This window comes from Oncorhynchus kisutch, linkage group LG11 (genome assembly GCF_002021735.2).
Source record: "Oncorhynchus kisutch isolate 150728-3 linkage group LG11, Okis_V2, whole genome shotgun sequence".
Taxonomy (NCBI): Eukaryota; Metazoa; Chordata; class Actinopteri; order Salmoniformes; family Salmonidae; genus Oncorhynchus; species Oncorhynchus kisutch.
The window spans coordinates 57953812-57969189 of NC_034184.2; the positions used below are offsets into that span (position 1 = coordinate 57953812).

The 15378-nt window shown below is 43.1% G+C and overlaps 1 protein-coding gene across 1 annotated transcript in view; it reads left to right on the forward strand.

The window, feature by feature from the left end:
- The window catches only part of ptprn2 (protein tyrosine phosphatase receptor type N2), a 254053-nt gene that overhangs the window by 48380 nt on the left and 190295 nt on the right, over positions 1 to 15378 (forward strand). The window contains exon 3 of the mRNA XM_020494845.2: positions 9607 to 9720. Within this exon, the coding sequence (XP_020350434.1) occupies positions 9607 to 9720 (114 nt within the window). The remainder of the gene's footprint in view (positions 1 to 9606; positions 9721 to 15378) is intronic.

The following is a 15378-nucleotide window of genomic DNA, read 5'->3' on the forward strand; positions in this document are numbered from 1 at the left end:
ATCTCTATTGCACTCCACACTGCCCTTCCCCACCTGGACAAAAGGAACACCTATGTGAGAATGCTGTTCATTGACTACAGCTCAGCATTCAACACCATAGTACCCTCAAAGCTCATCACCAAGCTAAGGATCCTGGGACTAAACACCTCCCACTGCAACTGGATCCTGGACTTCCTGACAGGCTGCCCCCAGGTGGTGAGGGTAGGTAGCAACACATCTGCCATGCTGATCCTCAACACTGGAGCTCCCCAGGGGTGCGTGCTCCGTCCCCTCCTGTACTCCCTGTTCACCCATGACTGTTCACTCACAACTGCATGGCCAGACACAACACCATCATTAAGTTTGCTGACGACACAACAGTGGTAGGCCTGATCACCGACAATGACGAGACAGCCTATAGGGAGGAGGTCAGAGACCTGGCCGGGTGGTGCCAGAATAACAACCTATCCCTCAATGTAACCAAGACTAAGGAGATGATTGTGGACTACAGGAAAAGGAGCACCGAGCACGTCCCCATTCTCATCGACGGGGCTGTAGTGGAGCAGGTTGAGAGCTTCAAATTCCTTGGTGTCCACTTCAACAATGAACTAGATTGATCCAAACACACCAAGACAGTCGTGAAGAGGGCACGACAAAGCCTATTCCCCCTCAGGAAACTAAAAAGATTTGGCATGGGTCCTGAGATCCTCAAAAGGTTCTACAGCTGCAACATCGAGAGCATCCTGACCGGTTGCATCACTGTCTGGTACGGCAATTGCTCGGCCTCCGACTGCAAGGCACTTCAGAGGGTAGTGCGTACGGCCCAGTACATCACTGGGGCAAAGCTGCCTGCCATCCAGGACCTCTACACCAGGCGGTGTCAGAGGAAGGCCCTAAAAATTGTCAAAGACCCCAGCCACCCCAGTCATAGACTGTTCTCTCTACTACCACATGGCAAGTGGTACCGGAGTGCCAAGTCTAGAACAAAAAGGCTTCTCAACAGTTTTTACCCCCAAGCCATAAGACTCCTGAAAAGGTTGGTTGGTTACCCGGAATATTTGCATTGTGTGCCCCCCTCCCAACCCCTCTTTTTACGCTTCTGCTACTCTCTCTTCATCATATATGCACAGTCACTTTAACGATACCTACATGTACATACTACCTCAATAAGCCTGACTAACCGGTGTCTGTATAGAGCCTTGCTACTCTTTTTTCAAATGTCTTTCTACTGTTTTATTTCTTTACTTACCTACACACACACACACACACACACACACACACACACACACACACACACACACACACACACACACACACACACACATACCTTTTTTTGGCACCATTGGTTAGAGCCTGTAAGTAAGCATTTAACTGTAAGTTTTACACCTGTTGTATTCGGCGCACGTGACAAATAAACTTTGATTTGATTAGAGCTAAATGTAGAATAATCGTAAATGTATAGTTCTGACTATGCTCTTGAAGAGGTGATGATATTAAAACGAAATAGTTGTAACATTTACTAAACCATCCCATCAAAACGGCACGTTGTTGTCAATGGTTTTAGCAGAGCTGCGGCATCTCCTTGCACCCCAGCAGCCAAATCGAATGTTCTGCACCGTATTGTGACATTTTAGTGATAACGACCTATATCTGTCAATCAACATTCCACCTTATTTTCAAAGGCCTCACACACATTCAAAACAACTTTATGAATGTGTCCCAAATGGCACATTATTCTTTATATAGTGCATTCATTTTGGTCAAAAGTAGTGCACTATATAGGGAATAGGGTGCCATTTGAGACGCAAAGGATGGCTTTACAATACAGCGCTACAGAGATTCTATCTATATTTAGCCTTTTCTTTTCCAGTTGAATTAAATGGATTAGTTATTGTTGTATGTTTAACATAATTCAATTTTCAATTTGCTTGATTGAGATGAATTTCTACTGATTACGGTTAGCCCACTGTTGGGCTTTACCAATGCTCTTGGCATGTAATGTGTGGACACATATATTGATTTGTTGCCAGCTGAAAGCTCCTGTAGCCTTGATCAGTGTTTGAGCTCAGAACCCGATGGTTTGTGGGCCTTGCCCCTGTCATTTTGAGACATGTTACCTCTTTGTCCTGAAATTTTTTTTGTTCGTAAACATGCTTCGTAAACAACATGTGTAGACTAACAGTGAAAGGCTTACCTATGGGTCCTTCCCAATAATGCAGAGAGAAAGAAATTAGAGATACTAGAAAAGTAAAACACATAATGATAAAGTTAATAATAAATTCACAATGGGCAATGATCAAATCAAATCCAGCTTTATTTATACAGCACGTTTCAGACATGGAACACAATGTGCGTTACAGGGAAAAAAAACGAATGAAAACAATGAAAATAAAACTGAAATATTTACTACACAACTAACATAAGATGATCAAAAACAAAAGAATAACAATACCAATTGAACGACTCAAAAGCACCTGAAGGAATGCGAAGCTAAAAAGATATTCCAGAGGCTGGGGGCATGGTAACTAAAGGCTGCCTCTTCATGCCTCTTGGTCTTACGCTTTGGGATAGTTAAAAAGGCCAGTGCCGGAGGACCCGAGGGACCTGACATGTATTGGGGTACACCATCGTGGATTCATTTAAAAACCAATTTGTTTAAAAACCCATCTTAAAATGTATTCTAAAACTCACAGGCAGCCAGTGCCGAGGCCTTAAAACCTGTGTAATATGTGCTCCCCGTCTGGTCTTGGTCAGTAGCCGACCAAGACCAAAAAACTGCTGGGATTTTTACCTGGTGTTTTATCTTTATTCCACGTCATTTAAAATGTGGCTATATACACGGGGTACCAGTACTGAGTTGATGTGCACAATTATGAGGTAATTGAGGTACATTTATACAGTACATATAACTAGGAATAATGTGACAGATAATAAAACAGTAGCAGCAGTGTATGTGATGAGATGAGACAAAAATGTTAGTATGAAAAAGGGTCAGTGCAGATAGTCTTAAGGCTTGGGGGTAGAAGCTCTTCAGGGTCCTGTTGGTTCCAGACTTGGTGCATCGGTACCGCTTGTCGTGCCTTTGCAGAGCAGTCTATGACTTGGGTGGCTGGAGTCTTTTTAGGACCTTCCTCTGACACCGCCTGGTATAGAGGTCCTGGATGGCAGGGAACTCGGCCCCAGTAATGTACCAGGCTGTACACACTACCCTCTGTCTTGCCTTGCGGTCAGATGCCAAGAAGTTGCCACACCAAGCGGTGATGCAGACAGTTCATATGCTCTCTCCTGAGGCTTGAAGCTTTCAACCCGCTCCACTAGAGTCCCATCAATGTGAAGTGGGGTGTGCTCGGCCCTCGATTTCCTATAGTCCACGATCAGCTCCTTTGTCTTGCTGACGTTGAGGGAGATGTTGTTGTTCTGGTACCACACTGCCAGGTTTCTGACCTCTATAGGCTGACCTCTTACAACCCTATAGGCTGTCTCATTGTCATCGGAGATCAAGCCTACCACCGTCATCACATCTGCAAACTTTATGATGGTGTTGAAGTTATGTGTGGCCATGCAGTCGTGAGTGAACCGGGAGTAAAGGAGGGGACTAAGTATGCACCCCTGAAGCTCCCCCGTGTTAAGGGTCAGCATGGCGGATGCATTTTTGCCTACCCTCATCACCTGGGGGCGCCCTGTCAGGAAGTCCAGGGTCCAGTTGCAGAGGGAGGTGTTCAGTCCCAGGGTCTTTAGCTTAGTGATGAGCTTGGAGGGCAGTATGGTGTTGAACACTGAGCTGTAGTCAATGAACAGCATTCTCACATAGGTGTTCCTCTTGTCCATGTGGGAAAGGGCAGTGTGGAGTGCAATAGATATTGCGTAATCTGTGGATCTGTTGAGGCAGTTTGCGAATTGGAGTGGGTCCAGGGTGTTTTTTTTTCTCCATTTAAATATATATACAGTGCCTTGCGAAAGTATTCGGCCCCCTTGAACTTTGCGACCTTTTGCCACATTTCAGGCTTCAAACATAAAGATATAAAACTGTATTTTTTTGTGAAGAATCAACAACAAGTGGGACACAATCATGAAGTGGAACGACATTTATTGTATATTTCAAACTTTTTTAACAAATCAAAAACTGAAAAATTGGGCGTGCAAAATTATTCAGCCCCTTTACTTTCAGTGCAGCAAACTCTCTCCAGAAGTTCAGTGAGGATCTCTGAATGATCCAATGTTGACCTAAATGACTAATGATGATAAATACAATCCACCTGTGTGTAATCAAGTCTCCGTATAAATGCACCTGCACTGTGATAGTCTCATAGGTCCGTTAAAAGCGCAGAGAGCATCATGAAGAACAAGGAACACACCAGGCAGGTCCGAGATACTGTTGTGAAGAAGTTGTGAAGAAGAGCGTACAGGTCACAATGGTGGGTAGTGTATGGGACTTTGGTTACAAAACGGATGGCACTGTGATAGACTGCATCCAGTTTGTTGTGTAGAGTGTTGGAGGCTATTTTATAGATGACATCACCGAAGTCGAGGATCGGTAGGATGGTCAGTTTCACGAGGGTATGTTTGGCAGCATGAGTGAAGGATGCTTTGATGTGATATAGGAAGCTGATTCTAGATTTAATTTTGGATTGGATATGCTTAATGTGAGTCTGGAAGGAGAGTTTACAGTCTACCCAGACACCCAGGTATTTGTAGTTGTCCACGTATCCTAAGTTAGAGCCGTCCAGAGTAGTGATGCTGGACAGGCGAGCAGGTGCGGGCAGTGATCGATTCAATAGCATGCATTTAGTTTTACTTGCGTTTAAGAGCAGTTGGAGGCCACGGAAGGAGAGTTGTATGGCATTGAAGCTCGTCTGGAGGTTAATTAACACAGTGTCCAAAGAGGGGCCAGAAGTATACAGAATGGTGTCGTCTGTCGTCAGAGAATCACCAGCAGCAAGAGCAACATCATTGATGTATACAGAGAAGAGTCGGCCTGAGAATTGAACCCTGTGGCACACCCATAGAGACTGCCAGAGGTCCGGACAACAGGCCCTCCGATTTGACACACTGAACTCTATCAGAGAAGTAGTTTGTAAACCAGTTGAGGCAATAATTTGAGAAATCAAGGCTGTCGAGTCTGCCGATAAGAATGTGGTGATTGACAGAGTTGAAAGCCTTGGCCAGGTCGATGAATACGGCTGCACAGTAATGTCTCTTATCGATGGCGGTTATGATGTCGTTTAGGACCTTGAGCGTGGCTAAGGTGCACCCATGACCAGCCTTGAAACCACATTGCATAGCGGAGAAGGTATGGTGGGATTCGAAATGGTCGGTAATCTGTTTGTTAACTTGGCGTTCGAAGACCTTAGAAAGACTGGGGTGTCTGGGTGATGGTGTTGATATGAGCCATGACTAGCCTTTCAAAGCATTTGACGGCTACAGATTCAAGTGCTACGGGGCTATAGTCATTTAGATAGGTTACCTAGGAGTACAGGTACTATGGTGATCTGCTTGAAACATGTAGGTATTGCAGACTGTGTCAGGGAGAGGTTGAGCTGGTGGCATATCAGGATATTTTATAAGCGTCCGGATTAGTGTCCCGCTCCTTTAAAGCAGCAGCTCTAGCTTAGCTCAGTGCGGATGTTGCCTGTAATCCATGGCTTCTGGTTGTGATATTACGTATGGTCCCTGTGGGGACGATGTCGTCGATGCACTTATTAAGGAAGCCGGTGACTGATGTGGTAAACTCCTCAATGCCATTGGATGAATCCCCGGAACATATTCATGTCCGCTCAAGTGAAACAGTCCTGTAGCTTAGCATCCGCTTTATCGGACCACTTCCGTATTGAGTGCTTCACTGGTACTTCCTGTTTCAGATTTAGCTTTGTAAGCAGGAATCAGGAAGATAGAGTTATGGTCAAATTTGCCAAATGCAGGGGAAGGGAGAGCTTTGTATGCGTTTCTGTGTGTGGAGTAAAGGTGATCTAGATTTTTGTTTCGTCTCTAATTGCCACGTGACATGCTGGTAGAACTTAACTAAGACGGTTTTTAATTTTTCTGCATAAAAATCTCTGGCCACTAGGAGCGCCTCCTCTGGATGAGTGTTTTCCTGTTTGCTTATGGCCCTATACAGCTCGTTGACATCAGTTTGTGGTGGTAAATAGACAGATACGAAAAATATAGTTGAAAACTCTCTTGGTAAATAGTGTGGTCTACAGCTTATCATGAGGTATTCTAACTCAGGCGAGTAGAACCTCGAGACTTTCTTTATATTAGAGATTGTGCACCGGCTGTTGTTAACAAAGAGACACACACCTCCTCCCTTGACTTTACCCGATGCTGCCGTTCTGTCTTGCCGAGGCATAGAAAGATCAGCTAGTATATTATCCATGTCCTTGTTCAACAGACTCCATGAAACATAGCACATTACAGTTCTTCAGGTCCCGTTGATAGGATAGTCTCGAATAGAGCCTGTCCAGTTTGTTCTCCGGTGTTTGTATGTTCGGCAATAAAATGGAGGGTAAAAGGCGCTTTATGTACTCGCCGACTTATTTTTTCCGCCAGGGTTCCCACAGGTCGGCCTCTCTTACACTCTCTTGCCTTTTTCTTTTCGGAGCCTCGACGATTAGGGCCTGGCCCGGGGTGAGCAGTATGCATAGTAGTAGGGGTGCTGAGGGTGCTGCAGCCCTTCCTGAAAAATCAGGAATAAAATAAATACAAAATATTAGTGATCACTGTTCTGATGTCCAGAAGCTCTTTTTGGTCATGGGAAACGATGCTGGAAACATTATGTACAAAAAAACATTACGACCAGCGCAAGAAAATATCTAAAAAAATTGAAGAATTGGTCAGGAGCCCATAAAATGCTGCTATGCAATGCAGCGCCTTTATAGACTCTGCAGTTCTGCGTGGTGTCTTTTGTTTGTTCAACTCTCCATGTGGCCAACAAAAAAAAGATGTTCCGCTCGTTCATGAGTAAAATTGAAATACATGGGATAGTCAGCATGTTATCAACTTAGATCTATCCATAATTTAGTCTCCATAAATGCCTTTTTCCCCCTTCTTTTGTTTCTGTCTTTAGGGAAATCTCATTGAGACCTAGTTCTCAATCACAAGTGAGCACAGACCAATACACACACAACGAAAAAGAATACACACATTATATACAAAATACACACGTTGGAAGAGCCAATCCATCAAAGCATGTGTAGTCCTCCTGGCAAAGTTTGATGTGGTCCATCGCATTCACTGTAAAGTGGCTAAGCAACAAATAATCTCTGCATTTTGTAATGCTGTATCGGCCTGGGGAGACTTGATTTAGCATCTCTGGATTAGATGCCGTCCCCACCCCACCATAATTCTCTATTAGCTGTTTACAAGACAAGGATAATTGCTGAACATAGCAGACTTTTCCCGGAATCTTCCAATATTCCTACCGGGATTTCTGGAAAACCTGGCAACCCAACCTGCAATCACATTATGCTGGCTTGCAAAGTGATGTTTAATTCCTAATTGCATCCAGCTAGAGTCAGGATATCTAACAGTTTTTGTTATTTCCTTTCAATTAAGACCTTCATTTATCAATCAGGTTCAAGGGAGGAGCGAATACCCACAGGCGCTCGGTCCTCCATGGAATGAGTTTGATACATTTAAACTGGAACAACTATTTCAGTAAAGGGTGCAAAAACATCAAACTAAATGAATGGATTAGTTTAAAAAAGCACAAGGTTTAATCAATCAATCACTCAATGTACATGCAGAACCATATTTTTCTTAAATCAACCTGCAGTAGAGCATGCTGGGGAAAAAGTAAATTGTTATCATAACTTTAAAGTCAGTACCACCTAAACATTTTAAGTAATAATTACTTTTACTTGATTTTCAGTTCAACTTAATATAAGTATTTGAGTTAAAAATGCCTTGGGGTTTATTGTGTGTGTGTGTGTGTGTTTGTGTGTGCGGGATTATGTCTGATGTCTGCTGGGAATGTCCTGTCAACTGTGGAGGAAACAACACATTAACTGTGGCAGTTGTCATGGAAACTGGTGAAGGAGCACAAAAATAGCAAATATAAGACAGTCGCCTGTCGCTTGTTATGTCACTGTCGTCTGTTCATCAATTATGTCATCTCTATTACATTGTTATAAACTCATTTTTGTCAAACTGTCTGTTTACACTGAAATAATGGCTTCACATAATCATGGTAACCATAGTCATGATTCTCAACATCAAATTTGTATTTTCTTGAGCATTCTTCGTTTCCCCCTTTCCTCGTCTCACTTACATATTTTTTTATCCTTCTTTCCTGTTGTCGTTCACACGTACAGCAGGTTACCTGTCTGTCGTGCTCTGCATAACTACACAGAGGAGTGAAGTTATTCTGTCAGCTTGTATATGCGGGGTGCGAAAAATAAAATGCACTGTCTTCGTGTGTTGTTTATGTTCATTTTCCCTTCGAAAGGCTTGCCGCCGCAGAGAGCCAGGGGTCACCGGCTTCAGGGGTCACCGGCTTCAAAGACGATTGAAATTAGTAGCTGAGGTCGACGGCATTATTATCATTGTAATTATCAGCCACTCAACGTTGAGCACAGGCCTGCAATTACAAAGTTATCACGTGAGCTGCGGCTGAAAGAGAGTGACTATTGGTGTGTAGGATTAACCTAGTCAGTTAATTTATTAATGCAAAGAAGCAGAACTAAGATTGGTTAAGCTCACGTGATAGGTTGAGTGATGACAGCGCACCTGCTTCTGAAACCTAGAAAATAAACGGATAAATGGCATGTGTAAATAAGCAAATGTTAAATAAATAAATGCATGTGTAAATATAAACGGATTTGAACAGGCATGGCAGTGTAGGGTGTCAGTCAAGCCATGGTGTCATTATTTGCCACTGCCGGCAAAGCACAGTAAATGAGCACTGACTGTAGATCAGGTTGTCCTGTGGTGCAGCACGAAGTTCACATCATTAGTCTCTCTCACTCACTCACGCACACGCACACACACACACACACACACATAGATGATGAGTCATAATGCTTTCGACTTTGAGTTCGGCTTTGACTAGAGTTTGATGTATTTTGGGATTTTGAAGAAGACGAGACACATGGATATTCTTTCTCTCCCTGACTGTGAAAAGACGCCGTGTGGCTGGGTCATTTATATTCCTCACACGGTATCCTGACCCCCAGTCTCTCAGCCGTCCCAGCATGCTCCTCCAGTCCAGATAACCATTGAATTAATGTCCAGGTAGGAGCTCCGCCGTGGGTTGCCTAGGAACCTGCGTTTGGCGAAGCAAGCGACCTGCTGATAGGGAGATAACAGTGTCCCTGATAACGTCTCAGCGCCAATGATGGCCTGGTGCTTATCGCACTGCCGTCAAAAAAGTGTCAGCGACTAGCACCCAAACAGGAACTCGAGCTTACAAGAAACTGCAGGGAGCACACGACTTCGGCTTTTCTACGAAGGTTGTAAAAGATGATGTTTCACCCTCAGAGTAACAATCCCAAAGCCCTGTACCGTTGTCATTGCTTTGACAGGTTAGTTAACCCTTTCCCAGAACTCCATTCTCCTCATATGTCTGTCACTGCAGTACATGATCTGTCTGATGACAGTGTGTGTGTATGCTGTACGTGTGTTCCCTTCTAGACGGAGTGTTTGGAAGGTGCCTGGAGTTACCCGGTGCGGACCTGTACACCTACGATGCCTCCGCCTCTGCTCTACAGCGCCTCAGGACTCTCCTACAGAAATTGGCCCACAAAGGTGCGTTCTGTTTGTCTGCCTGCGTGCCTGCTTGTCTCTCTGTCTGTCTCTTTGTCTTTGTGTGTGTGTGTGTGTCTGTTTGGTCTGTTCATCCTTCCAGACGTTATAATTATGTGAAAGCAAGCCCAACGTTCAAGCTGCAAATGTGGCAAAGAGGTAAAGTACAGGTAATATACCACATACAGGCCATTGTTGTGCCCTGATCATATAACGGCACCAGGAATCTAATTGGCTTGTATGATTGCAGGACATTTGGTGCTAATTACGTGGATGAGTGACGGTGCTGCATGCGGCGTAATTGCATTAGACGGCCTCTCCTGCTCCATTAATGGGAGCACGGCAGCTAATGTGCTTGTTGAACAGGGTAGATACAGGAGAACAGGACACAAAACAGGCCCAGGGATGTCCTCAAACAACAGGAAAGAGAACACATTTGAAACATAATGGGCGGTGTCCTGGAAAAAAACGTGGATTTCCATTTTTGCCGATTTGAATCGCCAGGATCTTGGCATTACTTCGTTCTCTAGATATTACTCCGGTGTACAGTATGTCTCCCTCTTTCATATGTCTCTGTCAACCTGTTTTCCTGATGACGCTACTCCATGTGTGGGTTGTATGGGTTGGTCTCTCTCTCTCTCTCTCTCTCTCTCTCTCTCTCTCTCTCTCTCACACTCACTTTCCTTCTCTCTCTCTCTCTCTCTCTCTCTCACACTCACTTTCCTTCTCTCTCTCTCTCTCTCTCTCTCTCACACTCACTTTCCTTCTCTCTCTCTCTCTCTCTCCCTCTCCCTCTCCCTCTCCCTCTCCCTCTCTCCCTCCGCTGTCTGTCATGGGTGGCACCAATAGTTTGGTGCCTCCAGCCAGGATCAGATAAGCCTTTTAATTGACACAGTGTAATAGCACAAATGGATTCACTAGGCCAGTCAGTTCACGCTCTCTAGCAGAAGTCTATCCAATGGAACTAAATAAAGGAAAGTGTTAGACAGTTGATTGTTTGGCTCAGGTTAGTTTCAGCATTTAGGTTTTACCAAAATAAATATATGCTTTAATTCATGAATGTTTTAAATTAATCAAATTAAAACTAGATATGTAATTTCATGTCTCATTCACATTTATGCAACATTTATAACATCCAATATCATTATCCTCTGTTGACATCTGGCTACAGGACTATCACAAGCATCTGCAACTACAGGCTGTCACAGCAGAGGGCAGCAAATACCTTCAGCACTAACCTTCAGCACTAATTGGCTTTACAGGCCACTCTAAGCGTAGCCTTTTCTAACAGGCGTAAACAACTGTAGAAAACCATTTTGAAAAAGCATTTGAAAAAGCGTGCATCCATAGGAAATTACAAACGCAGTAATGAATATTAGGAACCGTGTGAGACCACAGCATTTATTGTAATGACTTCTCTGAAATAAACGGATGAGACTGAGGAGGATGAGAGGGCGGATGAGAGGGAGGACGAGAGTCGGCGCGTCCGTTTGTTCAAGCTCTATTTCCAGGTGTTAATATCTCTGGAATGTCTGTTGCCGGGAGACATTTGTCTGTGTCTGACTGACGTTGTGTTCAAATGCAGACGGAAAGACAGGAGACATGACGTCACCCCTCCATCACACACTTTCGATGGCGCTGCACAGTCTCGGGTTCCAGTTCAACCCGGCGCTCTGTCTCTTAGAAACATATATCTAAAGACTGAGTGGCGTTCTCTTCAGACGAGTCAGTCTACGCTTTGTTGTGTCTTGGGTCTTATCGGCTTAGCATGGCTCCTTATTGAAGTGTCTGTCATATTTGAGATGTTTAGTTCAGCTCCCCTGTTGAAGAGCAGACAGAGTGATTGAGACTATTGTACTGTAACCTAAATGGAGTAGAAGAAAAGACGAGAAGGGGGGAGGGGGGGGGGAATTCAATTCCATCGATTTGCAATAAACTTTATTTTGCATCGGAGTCGCTGAAGACGAAATCATGCAATCTAATCTCTGCACACAACATCCAATGTCACTAGATCAATAGAAATTGACCCCGGCACAAAAAGGGTTTATTTTGTCTTCGTGTTCCTTGCTTTGTTTGGCTGTATCCCTACTTGGAAGGAGCATTGTCGGCTATTACATTTTCCACATGCCGCCTTGGAGTGCAAGACACTGTCATCCACTGCAAATTACTTTTATATTAGACTGCACCGATGGCGCTGTGTGCCGAGGCGACTTTGGGATTCACAAAGTGCAAACACAGTGTGTCCGTACTTCATATAGCGAAACTGCAAAGCATTCAAGGCATTTGGTTCAAGGTCTCTCCGTGTGTGAGTGTGTGTGTGTGTGTGTGTGTGTGTGTCAACCTGATATACAGACAATCTGATCTACAGACAACCTGATCTACAGGCAACCTGATCTGTGACTAGAAGCTTTGCTAAGCAAGGCTAAGTGATAGGTGAAATCCATAGTGATGACAAAATTGACTACAACCATTTAAAGTCAAATTTGAAGTGTGTGAGAGGAGGAGAAGCATATATTCCTTTAGAGCCAGGGAGCGTTACCACTTAACCACAGGCTCTGGCTATCTGTAATAACGACTAGGGTCCCTGCTCTACAGTTGGTTGACCCTTCAGCATCACCTTGATCCATGTGCAAAGCAGAGTGAATTTTCACTTCCTCTCAAGGCAAGCAAATTAAGATAATGCATTGTGACATTTGCATCGGATCATCTAGTCAGGGAGATGCAATGAGTACAAACAGACCGTATTTAATTTCAGCACCACTGATCTTCCTTCTCTCCGGAGGTTCCATGTACTTAGGGTATATGTGTGTCTTTGTGTTGAGGTTTATCTTCCACAACAGCAAAACATACAACCAGACCTGGGTTCAAATACCATTTGAACTCTTTCAAATGCTTTTATAATTAAAATTGAGCCTGCCTGTAGTTCCGGATGGGTGGGTTTCGCAGTTTTGTGCCTATACTATAGGTTCCATTGCGCCAGGCAAGCTCAATTAAACCCAGCGAAAGCATTTGAAATGACGTCAAATATAGTTTGAACCCAGGTTTGCTTACAATGTGTCATTTCTCACCCACACTCTGTTACACATACATTACATACAGTTTACTGTCGAAGATGTATACATATACACAGACTCACAAATGTCAGCTACATAAGCTATTTTATAGCTAAGCTAATAGTGCCAGCTGTATTTTGTGTTAAAGATTTTAGATCTGGGACTGGTATGGGAATATTGGGTATAAAATAAGAGCAACTCTTGAGTCAGAACATGTACAGTTGATTTGAGCACACCGTGTGGGTTTCTACAAATGGGAATGCCAACTGCTGCAACAGTGCTCTGATGAGTGCTATTGGGTGATTCTCATCAAACCAGTTTTAAACACGTCTGTAGCTGATTTTGTTACAAAACGTGCAATCGTCATTCTCAAGACGTAAGAGTTAAAGTTTTTGGCAAAGTGTTTTATTTTCTATCAGTTTTACATTTTCGCCAGATTTAAATCCTCAGGTCATTTTATACAATCTAATTACCGTAATTTTCAAGGTCCTGTAAAAACTACAGTTTTTCTTTTTTAAATACCTTTTTATTTCCCCATAATATATAATCTAGAGGAGTAGTCCTTAGGTGAGCACAAGTTAAGATAATTATTAAGTGAATTTATTCACTTATATGCCTTCAGAATGAGGTTCTTATTCTCAAACACCCCCATTTACCCCACTTGGCCTTCTCATTACCGACACGGCTAAAAAGCTCAAATTGGGAAAAAGTCAGAGAACCATTACCTTACCAACATGGAGGCATAAATTGACTTTAGTGATGTTTTCAAATGCTTGCAAGTCTCGTAATGTCTGTCTCCTATCATTTACAGATTGGGCCTCTCAGTACCGAAACCCACATTTGTCATTACCACGTAATGTTTGGATAATTAGAACCTTCATTTCAGTAATGATAATAAGCTAATTCTAGTATATAGTCACTGGGTATGCTGTGCTGGTAACTTTTTATTTATTTACTAGGACTACTCCTTAAACCTATTGTATAGATCTTTGGTAATACAGTACAACAGTTATTTGATTAAGTAGGGTTGTCAATAAATATGGGGTGTATAAACCCCATTTAACTTACTTTAAGCTAAAATCGGCAGTTTGTGTTTCAGAGCAAACCCGCCACTTAAAGGAGGATATCCTCCATGTTGACATGTGCACCTGTACCGAAACCCACATTTCGCATTACCCAAGACAGTTGTTGGCCCATGTGTGATTTTATAGGCATATGCCATTTGCCCAAAGGATCCCATTGAATCCATGAATACATCTGAAATAACTTACAACCACAAATAGCCATGTCATAATACACCGATATTACCTGTAAATGATTTATTCCCCCCAAAAAGTCCACTTCTGACTTTTGAAAATGCATGCATGTAATTACAGTACGTATAGTTATGCTGAAATTGGAGGTATTTTAGTCAACTGCATTAAGATCAGTGATTTTAGTATCTTGCAATGTCATGATAGAGATCAGTACAGTTTTTGAATGGCAAACTATGCAACACTCATACCGAAACATGCAGTCTCATCTCCAAAAACCTGCTCATCATCACTGTATGCACCAATATATAGGAAATATTAGGAAAAATCAAATGTATACTTTAGCAATTTTGGCTTCATCTGATAGTGTTACGGAAATGATAAAAAGAGGTTATGTGTTACGGTAATGGAATATACTATATGACCAACAAACCATTTCTGCATGAACCTCACTTTGTGCATGGGGGCATTGTCAGGCTGAAACAGGAAAGGTCCTTCCCCAAACTGCTGCCATAAATTTGGAAGCACAGAGTCATCTAGAATGTAATTGTATGCTGTAGCATTAAGATTCCCCTTCACTGGAACTAAGGGACTTAGCCCAAACCATGAAAAACAGCCCCAGACCATTATTCCTCCTCCACCAAACTTTACAGTTGGAACTATGAATTGGGGGATATTTGTCCGTCGGACTGCTAGATGGTGAAGTGTGATTCATCACTCCAGAGAATGCCTTGCCACTGCTCCAGAGTCCAATGGCGGCAAGCTTTACACCACTCCTGCCGATGCTTGGCTTTGTGCATAATGATCTTAGGCATGTGTGTGGCTGCTAGGTCATGGAAACCCATTTCATGAAGCTCCAGACGAACAGTTCTTGATGACGAACGTTGCATCCAGAGGCAGTTTGGAACTTGGTAGTGTTGCAACCGAGGACAGACCATTTTTACACGCTTCAGCACTCGGCGGTCCCATTCTGTGAGCTTGTGTGGCCTACCACTTCGTGGCTGAGCCGTTGTTGCTCATTGATGTTTCCACTTCACAATAACAGCACTTACAGTTGACTGGGGCAGCTCTAGCAGGGCAGAAATTTGACGGACTGACTTGTTGGAAAGGTGGCATCCTATGACGGTTCCACGTTTAAAGTCACAGAGCTCTTCAGTAAAGCCAACATACTGCCAATGTTTGTTTATTTGAAATTGCATGCCTGTGTGTTCAATTTTATACACATGTCAGCAATGGATGTGGCTGAAATAGCCGAATCCACTAATTTGAAGGGGTGTCCACATACTTTTGTATATGTAGTATACATTACGGAATACATTTTAATAATTTAATTTAAAATATTTGTATTTTCATTG